Here is a 14,757-nt window from a genome sequence, read left to right on the forward strand (position 1 = left end):
AATAGAGTCTTATAGATTTATTTATTCATGTTTTTAGCTATGAATAATTAATTATTTTCGAAATTTTAACATTTACTATAATATAATACTATATATCACCCTTTTCAACACCAACGCCGCCCTAGCGACAAAGCAAGCAAACAGGTAAAATAGTGTACACGAATGTTAAGGTCGCCCAATATCGATCCTTCTCCTGTTTTATAGGTCTCTATATTTTACACTTATATATACAATGGTTGTCATTTCAACCATTTTATGCATTTTGCAAATCATACATGTCAGTGAGTGACATTTATTTTAGGTTATGTATATGTTAATCTGTGCAGGTGGCTAAAATCCCAAGCTGTGTTTATTACGCAAACTATGCTAATCAAAACGCAGCTGTTTTGATTAGCGTGATATTGGTTTGTAAATAAAAACATGAAATTAACATCAGAAAGAAATTAATTATGGTTTATTTTAAATTAAAACGGAAAATAATAAAATTGAATAAAATAAATCAGTCAACATAACCTCAAAACGTGACGTATTTGATTTTAAATAAATATTTGAGTTTTGATTAGCGTTCGAACAACCGGCCCTACAGCTGTTATTGACTCTACAATCAATTTTAACATGTTTTGTAAAAGGCACAACTTACTTCTTGATTATGAAATGATTATCCATGTCACAAATTAAAAAATAACAAACCATATACAATTTAATTTACTCATTTAGTAACAGGGACGTTAAAGGCTGTTGTAAATACAATATCTAAAAATTATATGTTATATCTACATAAAAATATAGCATATATACATGTACATTTAACAAATAGCACATTTCAGGCACTGCTAGTCTGAATCCTCCGCATGAGCCAATTCATACCATTCTCGGCATGGTTCGTGAAGACTTTCGAAGGTATTTAAATTTATTATTACCTAAAACAATAAGATATAGTTTAGAATATAAAAAAGTGTACTTGAGAAGGTATTAAATATATTATGATCAAAATTATATATATATATATATATATATATATATATATATATATATATATATATATATATATATATATATATATATATATATATATATATATATATATATATATATATATATATATATATATATATATATATATACAATAACAGATTTATTACGGCTGTCGCCGCTTCTCCGCCCCCAATTTCCATCTTTTTCTGTCATATGCAGTTGCCTCTTCTAAGTCTCTTACCGCAATTGCTTCATCAATTTCGTTGCGCCAACTTCTCTGTGGCCGTCCTCTCTTTCTCTTTCAGGAGGGATCCATTCCAATACTCTTCTAGGCCATCTGTACTCTGGCATTCTTTTAACATGTCCGAACCAGATTAATTGTTTTCTTTCTATGTCATCGTTGATATTTCGCTCCATTTTCATTTCGTTTCTTATTTGTTCGTTTCTAACTCTCTCCAGTTTCGATCTACCGCAGCTTCGTCTCAGATAATCCATTTCTGTCGTCATAAGTTTGTTTCTATTAGCTTTGGTGACGTCCCATACTTCCGAACCGTAAAGTGTAATACTTTGGACTATACTACCGTAAATGTGTTTTTTGGTTTCTCGTCGAATTTTTTTTTGCCAGAGAAGAGAATTTATTCTCTTCTGCTCTCTCTGCCCTTGTTTATTCTTTCCTGATTTCATCTGCGCTATTTCCCTTCTTGTTGAAAATGACCCCCAAATATTTGCAGGATTGCACGCCTTTGATTTTGTCGTCTTCCAAGACTAGGTCACATATTCTGTTCCCACTGAGAGATATTCACATTTTGTCATATTCATGTTTAGACCTGCCACCTCATATTCTTCTTGCAGTTTTCTTACCATATAGCTAAGATCGTAGCTGTTTTCATTTATATATTTATTTATATCAAAATTGTAAAAGAACAAAATATGGTTTACAGTATAAAATACTCGTAGTGTTACTGTACGGCAAACATTGGTTGATACTTATTTCCCAAAAAAAGTGACATACATATTTTGGATACAAGCAAGATTACTTTTTAAGACTTTATTTTAAACACCCTCAGTTGCTATCAGCCATCAGTTGCTATCAACAAGTCCTCATAGACACTTCGTCTAAGGGCCTAGCAACCTCAATGTTGGATTCCTACGTTGCAATGAAGTTAATTCCGTCTATAACTTTTTAGATTATTATCAGCAAAAATGTAGCTTAAAATTAATTTAGTTAATATTGAAAAAGTTTTTACCTACTAGGTATTTAGTGGCTTCAAACATATAAACTTAGAAAAGCACCGATCATGGAATAGTCATTCCGAAAACGTTCTGTGATGTAGGCCGATAGGGTTTTATATTATACCTTTTATAAGACCAGACTCCAGCTGGAAAAGAACTACGAGAGGACCCGAAAAAATTGAAAACAAGATGGGGAGAAATATAAAACAGCGCAAGAAATAGAAGAGAATGAAAAGAACTAGCACATACACAGTTTATCCAGAAAATAAATAAGAAAGATGTGCTGACCTGGCCAGTCAACAATCCAAGGAGGGTAGAAAGAGATATATACCTTTTACAAAGGATTTAATTTGTTTTTATATTAATAGGGGTCTTAAACTAGAATTTTGCGCCCATGTCATTAAGTTTTTTTATATGCGATTAAAATTGACCAAGTTGGAATTTGTTTTATATTTTATAATTTTTCTAATATTGAATACAGTAATACCTCGACTTACGCTACTTTGACGTACGCGAACTCGGAGTTACACGATTTTAAAATCTCGTCGATTCGTCTTTTGGTTTTGAGCGTCACAATCTCTCTATTATCGATTATAGACTTACTGCCCCCACACTATTGCTCAGCTAATGTATATGTTCGGACTTCTTCTTATAGTGTCTATCCATTTCGGATGTTGGCGACCATCATGATAATCTGTCTTTTGCAAACTACGGCTAGTCGCCCGAAATCAACGAATGGCTATAATTTATTTTGTGTTACTTATTTCTTATAAACGGTTGTGTCTACGGAGACCCACTCTGGTGCAATAAGCTGCACATCTAAATGAAGCTATCAACAAACAACGGGCTCACTGTGATAGACTTTTGGAAACAATTCAATCTTTTGTGTGCAGTAACAGAATCATCATTAAACCATCTTGAAATGAAATTTCACAAAAACGGTAAATCGTGCCTGGAAAAAACTGTATTTTTTCTTTTTTACCACTGAAACCCAGGTGGATTCGACGCCATAGACTGATGAAATTGGTAATGTGATTAAAGAAGTTGTCGATTTCGCCAGGCGAATAAATTTAGAAGTGGATAGTGATACCGTTCAGGAACCGTTGGATTTCTACAGTCAGGAGCTAATTGCTGAGCTCATATCATCTACAGAATCAGAATTTGATATCATCCTGAGGGTACAAACATCATCCGCAGAATTATCAATTTTGGAAAACAATAACTGCCAAACAAAATAAAAATTATAAAAAGTAATTTTCATTACAATCAATGTGGCTTATTCCGATATAAACAGAACCGTTAGATTAATAATAAATGCATGTACGTAAAAAAGTACGTGAACCAGTCGAGGGCAAATTGTTTATAAATAATTATTGATGCTAAAGTCAATGTCAAACGCATTATAAATAATAGGTACCAACAAAAAAACAATAGGACTTCAGTTCTATTATGTCGATACTGGCAGTATGCATTTTTTAATGGCATATATTGTGGTAGGACAAACAGTAACGGGGTTGGTAAAATGTAAATTGTTTTAGAGGCGAATAAAGTGTTCAGACTCAAGTTAATTTACTTCTTCCCAGTGTATTTTTTGTATTCATTAAAATACTCACTTGTCCCATAATAAACGAATTAAACATCTTTTTGCTCTTAATTGTAAAAACTAGTTTGTGATTTGGAAGATCTGAATTGGAAAGGAGATATTCAAACGTTTCTTCATAGACAGGATCGCAGTTGTCCATTACGACCTAAAAAAATTAAATATTTAGTAGGATAAGTACATTTGTTGAACAATTGTTCACATTCCAAGATGACTTAGGTATTTGCCAAGACTTATTTGCAATTTAGGTTGCATTTCAAAGCTGTAGAGAAGTGAACTAAAATATATCTGTATGTTTTATGGATGAGTAAAAATCGTTCCAAGAAATAAAACATTAAAAGTTAATGTACATGCTAAAAACTGTCAATGTAGGCGGCAAGGATCTCTAATATAACTGCTGATCATTGTAGAAAATTTTAATGATTCTAAGCTATAACAAACCGTTAATATAAAAGTAGAAAATAAGTTTACAGGTGCAATCACGATTCAGCGAGGAGAAGAACAGAAATTTATTACATCTGCGTTTCAATATGTACTTATTTTCAAAGAAAATCTGGATTATAATGAAGGTATTCGTCTTAATGATATAAAATAACCAGACAATACAGACACATAATAATAAACAATCAGAATGACCACGAATTAACCCGGTTTAATTTATTTACGGCAACTATAAACATAATATGCACAATTTTATTCGTACTTTTAGTTGAAGAATAGATTAAATTATTTCAAATGTACTAAATTATTAATCTCTAAAAATTTAAGTTACAGTTCTGTCACAGCTTGTCACAAATTTCTCAATTCGAGTCTATATTTCCGTTTAAAATATGACGATCGCGTGCTGACAAACTTCAAAAGCGGCATCTGAGAGTGGGCATTCTGATTGTTATTTATTCTGTGATACAGATATCTTCTAAGGCAATTCAGAACGATAATTGTATAGTATCTATAAATCTTGTCAAAGTTATATTTATTAATAAGAGAATTTTCGTTTTTAGTATGATAAAAATGTACCAAAATACATACTTTGGTTTTGTTCTTAACTCTGTGAGCTCCGGGGGCAGCTAATTTTACTTTGACATAGGGATCGGGAATATTACTTGGATCCTTTAAAGGTAGATTTCTAAAAAAAAAGTATCGATCATAAATTAAAATTAAACTTTCAGAATTAAAATACTTACGAAAGTCTATGAACCGTCACAATAAGTTTTTGTCTAGGTGCGCTGTAAAATAGTGATACCTCCAGTTGCCCCAGTTCTGGTTTTCTAAAAAAGAATATATATTATTATATGTAAATGATGAAAAGGTTATCAATGTGAGTCCATAATACTGGTGTATAGGAGATAGCCGAGTCTCACAATTTTAGGTAGTTTTTATTATAATAAAATCGTAGGCCACTGGTTTCGAGGGTTACAATCATCGGGCCATCATCAGGCCACAGTACAAAGGTCTTATAAGAGAATTGGCACAATATAAAGTATATGAAGACATCAGTGGCAATGGTTATAATCAGTCTGATGGAAACTGTACAATCTAGTCAGTCATGAACTGTTTATTCATTGTAGGGTACATACAATTTAGGTCAAAATTAAAAATAAGAGTTCAAATTTAGACAAATTATATGAAAGAGTTGACTCTTTCAGAGACTCACATATCATTTTGTGTTCATATTTTCTTATTTTTTTACTTACACTCTAAAACTGGAACTCTTAACTGACGTCTGTGAAGCTCTAACAGACTCTTTCCTTACGAATTCTTCAACCTCACGCTCGAAAATTGGAGTTTCTGCTTGGGTAGGTGTTTTTGGAGGAGGAGTAGTATTACTTGAGGTAGATACTAAAAAGGGAAAGTTATTAGATATTAAAACCTTAAAAAAAGCTGTAAACTTCATGTGGTTTTAAAATACTAAACATTTTTTACTTTCAATAAAAGTGCCGAAGTAAAATATTTCTTATAAAAAATGATCATAAATGCCGTATAAATTGCTGCATTTAAAGAATAAGAGTATATTGGCTGTTATCTCTATTTGGTATGCAAATCACAGGATTAGAAGAATAAAATCATCAAATGGGAAACTGTTATTCATTATTTGCATTATTATATAAGTAATAATATTCTTATTATTATATTATCTAACTTAGTAATATTCCAATATCTAAAAACTGTTCTTTAAAGGTTAATCTCCTTTTCAATAATGTAGTCAGCGTAATAAGCAATACATTTCTAGAAAGCAGACGATGCATCTGGTATCACTTACAAACATCCTTTCGTTAGCGTGACTGCGCATATTTCTTACAACAGTCCGGTGTCCGTCGCGCCAAAGGGTCAGTTATACGCATCCGATACTATCATAAGAACTAATATCTAGTGCATGTATAACATCCTACTGACGTATAGCTTCCTGTTGAATACATTAAAAATCTAACAAAATATTGGAGAATTTTGTCATTAGTTTTTGACAAAGCAAATCTTTAGTCTAAATGATCTACCCTTACGTGTACCTCCTGTCCACATAGAGTGACTGTCATGTATTGACTATTATTATTTTTCATACACAACTATAAAATACTTACCTGATCTTTGCATTCTGGACGATGATCGCAAAGAAGATTCTCTTGAAATTTCACCTGCTTCATTTTCCCAATCAGAATCACTATCCTCACATTCAAATTTATCATGTGTCAAGATCTAAAAATTATTATATGTACATATAATATTATTCAAATATGTACATTCTCAAGCAATTCTACTCACCCTAAGTTGAAGAGACACTATTAGCTTTCCAGTAGAATTGACCAACTTAAATTCTTCTTTACTAAGTTGTAGATCAGGGGCTCGGAACAAATCGGAAATGTGGTAGGTTAGTTGACCTAATTTTGAGTCACTTTCTTTGTCTAGAATTGACACGTTAAGAGAGTCGTTGTCAGGGTTTGGAACACACAACGAAAATCCTTGTTCCCACATGGGATCACAAGTGTGTTTTTTTACTTTACTCTTTTGTTGATTTTTGCCCACTGTCAAGACAGCGTACGGATCCGGTTTCTTAGACTTCACTCTCTGAAATGATACCAAAAATATAATAAATATAAACGAATATTGATTTACAATGCACGTTAAAATTTTTATTGGAGCATATCTACATTGTTGTAATAAAAAACGCCTTCCACTAAACTAATTTTAAATGTTTCGTCAGAATATTTCTGTAACTTTTTGCACTTTATCAGAATATGCAGAAATTAAATAAAATTAAACAGAATTAGTTTTATTTATAATTGAAAGAAACAACTTCTTTACCGTTACTGGCGTGGTCTTATGAGTCACATTTATCATATCCATCTATTCATACATATGTACATGGTTGAAACTACAAGAAATAAAGATGTAACAGATATCTACATCTTGCAATCGTCTCAAAAATTCAGTTCGTCTTTCTATAACATTTTATAAGTCGAGAGCTAGATTCTTCTTTCTTCTTGACTGGCTTTACATCTAGGGGTGCGTCTTCTCTGCATCCACTATAGCCCTCCATCTTCTACGATCTTGCTCTTCCATTTCCGATTGTTGTACCCCAATCCTAAATAAATCGGCTTCAACATCATCATTCCACCTTTTTCTGGGAAGGCCTACTGATTTAACGTCTGGTCTCTAAAAAAAACACTGTTTTTGGCACTCTGTCTAGTCTTTCTCCGATCATGCTCTATTCCCCGCAGCTATTTTAGGTGAGACCTCGTTTCCTATAAATTTCATCTTCCCTTTATTTGTTCGGAGACCTAGACTACCTGTTTCCCTCTCGAGTTGTGAAACCACCTCTCTCACGTCTCCTGTAGAATGAGCGACTGCACCCAGATCATCAGCAAAGACCAATAATAGTTTTGATCCTCGATTCGCAAATCCACTCTCAGCTCAGACGATATTTTACTTATTGCATATTATGAGGCGAAACTGAACAGCAACGGTGATAAGGGGTCTCCTTAAGTCTTGATATTATACTAAATGGCATCGATGTTTCCTATCTTTTTCTGTGCATATGAGTATGTCACGCACATTTGAGTTGCCCCCACTAATTTTCTTGGTATTCTCTTTTCTAGCATTGCTAGCCATAGTCTGCTTTTTGTTATCCAATAATATTCTTAATATTGACCTTCTCTGAACTTAAAAATGGTGACAACTTGACTATTACTGTGGTGAACAACAAAAGTTTCGAAAATGTGCGGTGTGAGTGTTAGCAAAATTTATGACATCAGCGAAGAGCTAAGCAAGGCGAACTGAAACCGGTACAAAAAACGAAGAAAAAGATTCCAGTCCAATTCACGTGAGAATAATTATGATGAGGGAGTGAAATCTCAAATAAGAAAAATTGCCCATGATTTTTTTTTTTGGAAAACATACCACCAACCGTCGACAGCATAATGAACAGAGTGAAGGATGATGAGGATCTACCAGCTTTTTCAAAAACCACATTTCGTAGGCTACTAAATGACATGGGTTTTGAATATGATAAAAGAGGTCGAGATTCGATAATGATGGAAAGAAAAGATCTCATATCCTGGAGACACCAGTACCTCAGACAAATAAAAACATTGAGGAAGAAGGATAATGTAAACTTTGTTTATGAATCTTGGACTAACGTTGGTGCTTCAGTCAAAAAGGAATGGAGGGACACAACGATCAAGAATCTACGAGATGCCTTCATAAAAGGGCTCTCTACTGGACTGAAAGCTCCAACCCAAAGATGTCCTCGGTCTGTTCTTCTTTATGCTGGAAGCGAAACTCGTTTTGTGGCATGGGCAGAATTAACTTTCTTGGCCAAGAAGGGAATCGCTGATTACCATGACGAAATGAACGGGGATCCATATGAAAAATGGTTTGAGTAGAAGTTAATTCCAAACTTGCCGAAAGACACAGAAAACGTTGTCGTTTTGGATTACGCGTCATACCACTCACGTAATTTTGATTTCCCGAAAAAATTGTGTAACAAAAGGAAAATCAGGGATTGGATAATCGAAAAGAATATTTTCTTCGAGGAAGATTACCTAAAAGGTGAATTACTGGATACTGCGGCCGCATTTAGAGACGAGTACAACAAGTACAAAATTGAAACAATTGCAACCTTACCATCGCCAGCTGAACCCGATTGAGATGGTGTGGAGTCAAGTGAAAAGGTATGTGGCTACAAAAAACGTCAATTTTATAGAAAAAATGGTAGAACAGTTGACAAAAGAAGCTTACCAACGCGTATCTAAAGAGCAGTGGCATAATTATGTAAACCACATCAAGAAAGTAGAAGTAAAAATATTTGCAGTGGACAATTTGCAGGAAGATATTGAACCGGTGATAATTAATATATAATTACTATAGGAGATAGCAATTTTACTGACACTACTGTAATTCGGATGCAATTTTAGCACTGGTAACTGAAAACCTTTTTGCAGTTGCCAGCAGGTAAATTGACTCACTTTTGGCAAAGTTATGGAAAAAATAGCAATGAGTAAATGCATGTAATTTCATAACATTAGGTTTAATTTACTAATCTTACAATAATTTTAGCTCGATTAACGCATTTAAATAGGCAGATTTAATAAAACTTTTTTACAGTGTACTTAAAGCATATTTTTAGCAACCTTCTTTTTCTTCAAGTGTCATTTCTTAGAACTAGGTCAAATTATCTTGGATGATTTGCTGATGATCTACAGTGGTGTTGCGAAAGAAACCAGTACCAAAGAAGGAGTCGCCCTACGAGTTAGTAAACAGGAATTTTTGTACTATTATATTGTTAGTAACTAAAAAGTGGAATCTATGGGTGTGGCTGGTCTATTATTTAGTGCGACTTACAGTTTTAAGTAATAGGTATGTTTAGAACTTACCGGAAGATCTTGTGCTGTATCTAAATATATGGTAAGCAGAGCTGTACTAATGTCCGCCACCTTTAATAATTTTGTTTCTTGGGAGGCCTAAAAATTAGAATAATTCAGAAAACAATCCTACTATTGATTTATTAACAATTTAAACCTTTATTACATAATTGAACATGTGCTTACCGCATGAAGATCTCCTCTGTCAGCAGATAATCCTAACCAAGTAAATCTTAAATGAATTTTGCCATGTTTAGCATTATCTAAATTAAACCATTTGTCATTTTCTCCTTCCTTAATTACGGCATGAATTTCTGCAATGCCACTAAAAAATAAACATAAAATTTATTAAAGCAAAAAGTAAAAATCCGAAGATTTCTACTACCTGTTCGAAACCAAAATTCAGATTCTCGCTCAAATTTGTGCTTTCTACGATTTTCAAAGCAAACAGGCGATAAATAAAGAGACATAGGGAATTTAAAATTGCACGTCATATCGATCCATCTAAGTAAGAACCTTTTATGTACTGGCTTCTAGTACTCAAAATACGAGTAAATAAAGATATAGAAAAGAGGTGATGGATTCGACCGTTACTTGATGGAAATTCATTTTATATTTAACAATAAAACAATGAAAACTTTGTTTTATGTTCTGCTATAAGTTTGTTAAAATTTCTACCAGTTTGACCGATGTAAGTTTTTGTACAGTCGCCACATTTAAGTTTGTATACACCATCTGTTATTAAAATCTGCTGTTATTCCTTTCTTTTTTATGTGTTTGCCTGTTTTTGTTGATATCTTGCCTGTATATCTAATCGAGAATCTAATACTAATACTAATTACTAATTAGAAATACTAATTTCAGGGCTTTCTTATGTAGTTTTGATTTAAAATTTTATTTATTGTTTGTTCGTTGTACCCATTGTTTACTGCAACTTGCTTAATGATATTTAATTCTATCTCAAAGTTGTATTTTGCCATCGAAATTTCTATTAATCTATGTAACATGCTGTGGTAGGCTGCCAATTTATGTTGTGTAAGATGGGATGATAAATTGTGTATAGTCGTGTCAGTATGGGTAGGTTTATGAAATACGGAGAACTCATGTTTGTTTTTAAGTCTGATAACTTATATATCTAAATTTATGGATAGATTCTATTCTGTTTCTATTGTAAATTCAATATGACTATGGGGTAAATTAATTTATTCTGTCTCACATTCATGTGCATCTTTGAACCTATTTTATTACTAGAAATTATATTTAGATATGTAGCAAGGGAATCACAGATTTTCTTCTAAGCGGAGTCCTACTAACTTTATGACTTCCCCCCTAAACAGTGTAATTTTTCTGGGTTTCTAAATTTATTGCAGTACACATTCTTTATAAGGTTTTTAATACTTATAGATCAATCAAGTAGGTAAAAAATAAGAATTTTTTCGTCATAACTGTATAGAAGGGATTGATAGTTAAAAAGTACATAATATGATAGTCATATTTCAACTGTTAAACACGTCTATAACGTCGTGTCGAGTAAGAATCTAACTTAATTGGCCTTATATCGATGGCTTAGTCTATGTTAATACATACGTCTATGATGTTTACATGTGGCTGATAGACGACGGTACTGACGTCACATTACTATTAGCTACAATGTCTGACGTGAATTTGACTGGTGATTAATTATTTCCCGATATTTTAATATTATGCTGGTAACATTATGTGTTTAAGTCAATAATTTAATATATTATTTTTGGTAAATTAATCAATTCGTTAAATTTTTAATATTTAGCATCCAGTCACATCAGTGGTGTGCGATGTGCAACTACGTACCTGTAAAATGTTTTATGTTATAAAAATAATAGTTTTTTAATTTTACAATGTTACACATCATTATATCTTTTATTTAAATGTAAATAACAACGAAAATAAATAATTATTGTACATATATATGTACCAAAATAATTTTTTTCGTACACCACTGACATTCCGTAAACAAGATCGGCCATTGTTACTAGCTACTTTGGACGCAAGTATTTATTCAAAGGTTCCATCCTTATTATATTATATCGATGATTGGCCTATCAGGTACATCATTTAGACATGTTGTATTGTTTACGTAAATTAATTATATTTATATTTATTACTATAAAAAAATTTTTGTTTTTACCTTCCCATAAAATCATCTTCGTTTAAATCGTCTTGATCAAACATTTTAAAATGGAGATGTTGTCCCAATGGATCCAAAATAACAAACTAAAAAAAGGATTTTTCATTAAAAACATAAAAAAACAGTAATTAGATATTTACCTCACACCAATAGTCCCACTTTGGATTCAGTTCTCGTTTGATAACAGGAGTCTTGCATTCTTGTGCGCCAACGGTTAGAACAACGTAGGGGTCTGATTTTCCAGTCACATCTTTTCTTTCCAAGTCTTTAGCTTCAAAAACGTGAACCCTCAAAACACCCTAAAATATATATTGTATTTTAAACATAAATAAAATTATAATCTGTCAGTCAGCGTAATAATTCATATGTACCTAAAAGAATTTTGGTTTTTTTGGTTCATTACAAGTTGAGTATATTAAATCAATATTATTTATCTATGATATTATTTAGCAGTTTAATTCCATGGTAATCGATTATATTCAATAACTGACATGGAATTGTATCGGATCTGCAGCTGTGTCACTTGTTGACAATAGTCCAGTTACTGTGGCATTTTCCCTTTAAATTTTTTATAACTGCACCGATTTATCTGAAATTTTTACAGTGGGTAGTAAATTACTCAAAAAACATAATTTTTATGGTGTCGATGTGTGCTTCTACCCCTGGGGTGGTTGGCACCCCATCTAGGGGGTTGAACTTTTTACACTCAAAATAACCCCGGGAATTGATAGAGAATCAAATTTTAAACAAAAAATGTCATATAAATTTTTTTTGCTAAATTAATACTTTTTGAGTTATACGCACTTGAAAAAGTAAACTTTTCGCAAAAAAGAACATGTTTTCCAATGATTTTGTACGAATAACTCAAAAACAAAGCGTTTTATTGAAAAATCTATAATGAGCAAAAAAAAGCTTATAAAAAAACAAAGAGAATGTTTTTTTATTAAGTTTTATAAGTACAATACTAAGCGATTTATAATTGTTTGAAGATGCCTTTTTGTTTTTGGGATACTATAATCGATGTATTTAACATCAAATATCGGAAAATGGACATCTTTTTTGATAAAAACTCATACAACACTTTTTAAAGAGCTAGAAAAAACCTTTAAAATGAGCTATGTTAAAAGCCATTTCGATTAATACGAAGGAAAGAATTTGAATTACTCTAGCGTTTTAAAAAAAAACGAGCAGTATAAGTAACACTATTTCGATCAGAATTGAAATTAAACGTATATCTTCTACAATTTATTTTATTTTAGTGTTATTTATAAGTTGTAAAAGTTTAACCTGTTTAAAATGCGTATTTTTTTAAAAAATCATGTTTAAATTAAAAAATCTTTTTTTTTAATTATCTAAAAATTTATATTTTTTTAAAATAAATCTAAAACTATAAGAGATACGTGAAAAATGGTTCTATACCAAAATGTAGTTTTTTTCTTAACAAAAATTTTTGATTTTGAGATACAGCGGCTGACACACCTGTAATCAGCACCTTGGCCCTTTACTATTTAAAAAGAAAGAATTTTAACATATTTTAATCTACTTAGTCTTGTAGCTTTTGAAAATACCTTCAAAATATTTTTTTAATTGACACTTTAGCTTAAAAATTAACGGAGTTATTCTAAAAAAATTTTGGAGCATGTTATTTATATTTTGGAGCATCAACTTATTTTCTGTATATATAAATGCTTTATTCAAGTATATTCGAAAAACTGGTAAGAGACACACTAACACTCACACAAATATGTATATAATACATACATACATACATATATATGTTATGTATATAATATAGGTACCTCTAAACTGAACATTTGCTTCAGAGAACTACCGAATACAGAGAACCGACACTCCTTTGAAGTTGCGTGGGCAAGCCGCCAATGAGTGCCAATGACAGGAGTACTTCAGATCTCGAAGACATTTTAGAAGCTGGGAGATACTGTTAAATTTTGCTGTATGGCCTTGCCAAAGACACCCACATGAACAAAATGAATAAGGTCGAAGATTATTCATCATTACTTGAACAAATGCGATACGAATCGTTTATTAAAGCCACAACTAAAAATAGTGCAGTTAAATTATCATCTCTTGTACCAACTGTAAGTGCCCTGAATGAGCATATCAAAAGAGTTTATTTACAAACTCAGATATGGCTTGGAAACAAAGAGATTGATATAACGGATTGGGGATGGTTCAAGAGTGATGATATTTTACAACCAATAAAAATGACAAGTTCACCTGCAGCAGAAGAACTATTGAAACTGATTTTTTGCAATTGCAAAAAGGGTTGCGGCTCAGCGTGTGGCTGTCGTACACTAGGTCTATTTTGCAATGCTACGTGTGGAACATGCTCTGGCGACAATTGTCAAAACTGTCCTGCAATAGACGAAGAGGTGGAGTTAGAACACGACGAGAATGACGCTTCAGACAATGAATAATTTGATATATTGTAAATAATTTTTATTTTTGTAAATATATTTTGTATACTTTCTAATGTAAAGTATTTTCATGCATAATTTTTTACAATAAAAACAGCATGAGTATACTTAATTTTTTTATTTAGACATTTACCAAAGGGGAATTTGTTTCGTGAGCATAGAGGTGGTTTTTAAGGGTTGAAAATAAGCAACCAATCAAAAAATATTTTATTGATAAGAAAGGAATTTTTGAATATAAATGTACATTAAAAACTTTTGAAGTTGTTTAAAAAGATTTTTTTATATATTTTGACATAGGGGGTAGTTTTTAAGGGTTGAAGTGTTGCAATTAACCAAAATTATTTTATATAAGCAGAGAATTACATTGTAGATGATATAAATGCACTACAAAAGCGTTTGAACCTGTTAAACGATTTTTTACAATTATTTTTATTAAAAGGGGTGGTTTTTAAGATTATTTAAGGGTTGAAAATGTACACAATATCCATT

At 31.9% G+C, this 14,757-nt stretch overlaps 1 protein-coding gene across 1 annotated transcript in view; it reads right to left on the bottom strand.

Annotated features, from left to right (window-relative positions):
• Window positions 1–687: 687 nt before the first annotated feature.
• Window positions 688–14,757, bottom strand: part of LOC140441938 (extended synaptotagmin-2-B-like) — a 78,498-nt gene continuing 64,428 nt past the window's right edge. The window contains exons 10-20 of the mRNA XM_072532948.1: window positions 11,971–12,129; window positions 11,831–11,916; window positions 9,850–9,988; window positions 9,676–9,762; window positions 6,566–6,868; window positions 6,385–6,499; window positions 5,503–5,647; window positions 4,993–5,076; window positions 4,838–4,934; window positions 3,822–3,956; window positions 688–920 (exon numbers count right to left, since the gene is read on the bottom strand). Coding sequence (XP_072389049.1) covers window positions 834–920; window positions 3,822–3,956; window positions 4,838–4,934; window positions 4,993–5,076; window positions 5,503–5,647; window positions 6,385–6,499; window positions 6,566–6,868; window positions 9,676–9,762; window positions 9,850–9,988; window positions 11,831–11,916; window positions 11,971–12,129 — 1,437 coding nt within the window. The 3' untranslated portion in view covers window positions 688–833. The remainder of the gene's footprint in view (window positions 921–3,821; window positions 3,957–4,837; window positions 4,935–4,992; window positions 5,077–5,502; window positions 5,648–6,384; window positions 6,500–6,565; window positions 6,869–9,675; window positions 9,763–9,849; window positions 9,989–11,830; window positions 11,917–11,970; window positions 12,130–14,757) is intronic.

This window comes from Diabrotica undecimpunctata, chromosome 5 (assembly GCF_040954645.1).
Source record: "Diabrotica undecimpunctata isolate CICGRU chromosome 5, icDiaUnde3, whole genome shotgun sequence".
NCBI classification, from domain to species: Eukaryota; Metazoa; Arthropoda; class Insecta; order Coleoptera; family Chrysomelidae; genus Diabrotica; species Diabrotica undecimpunctata.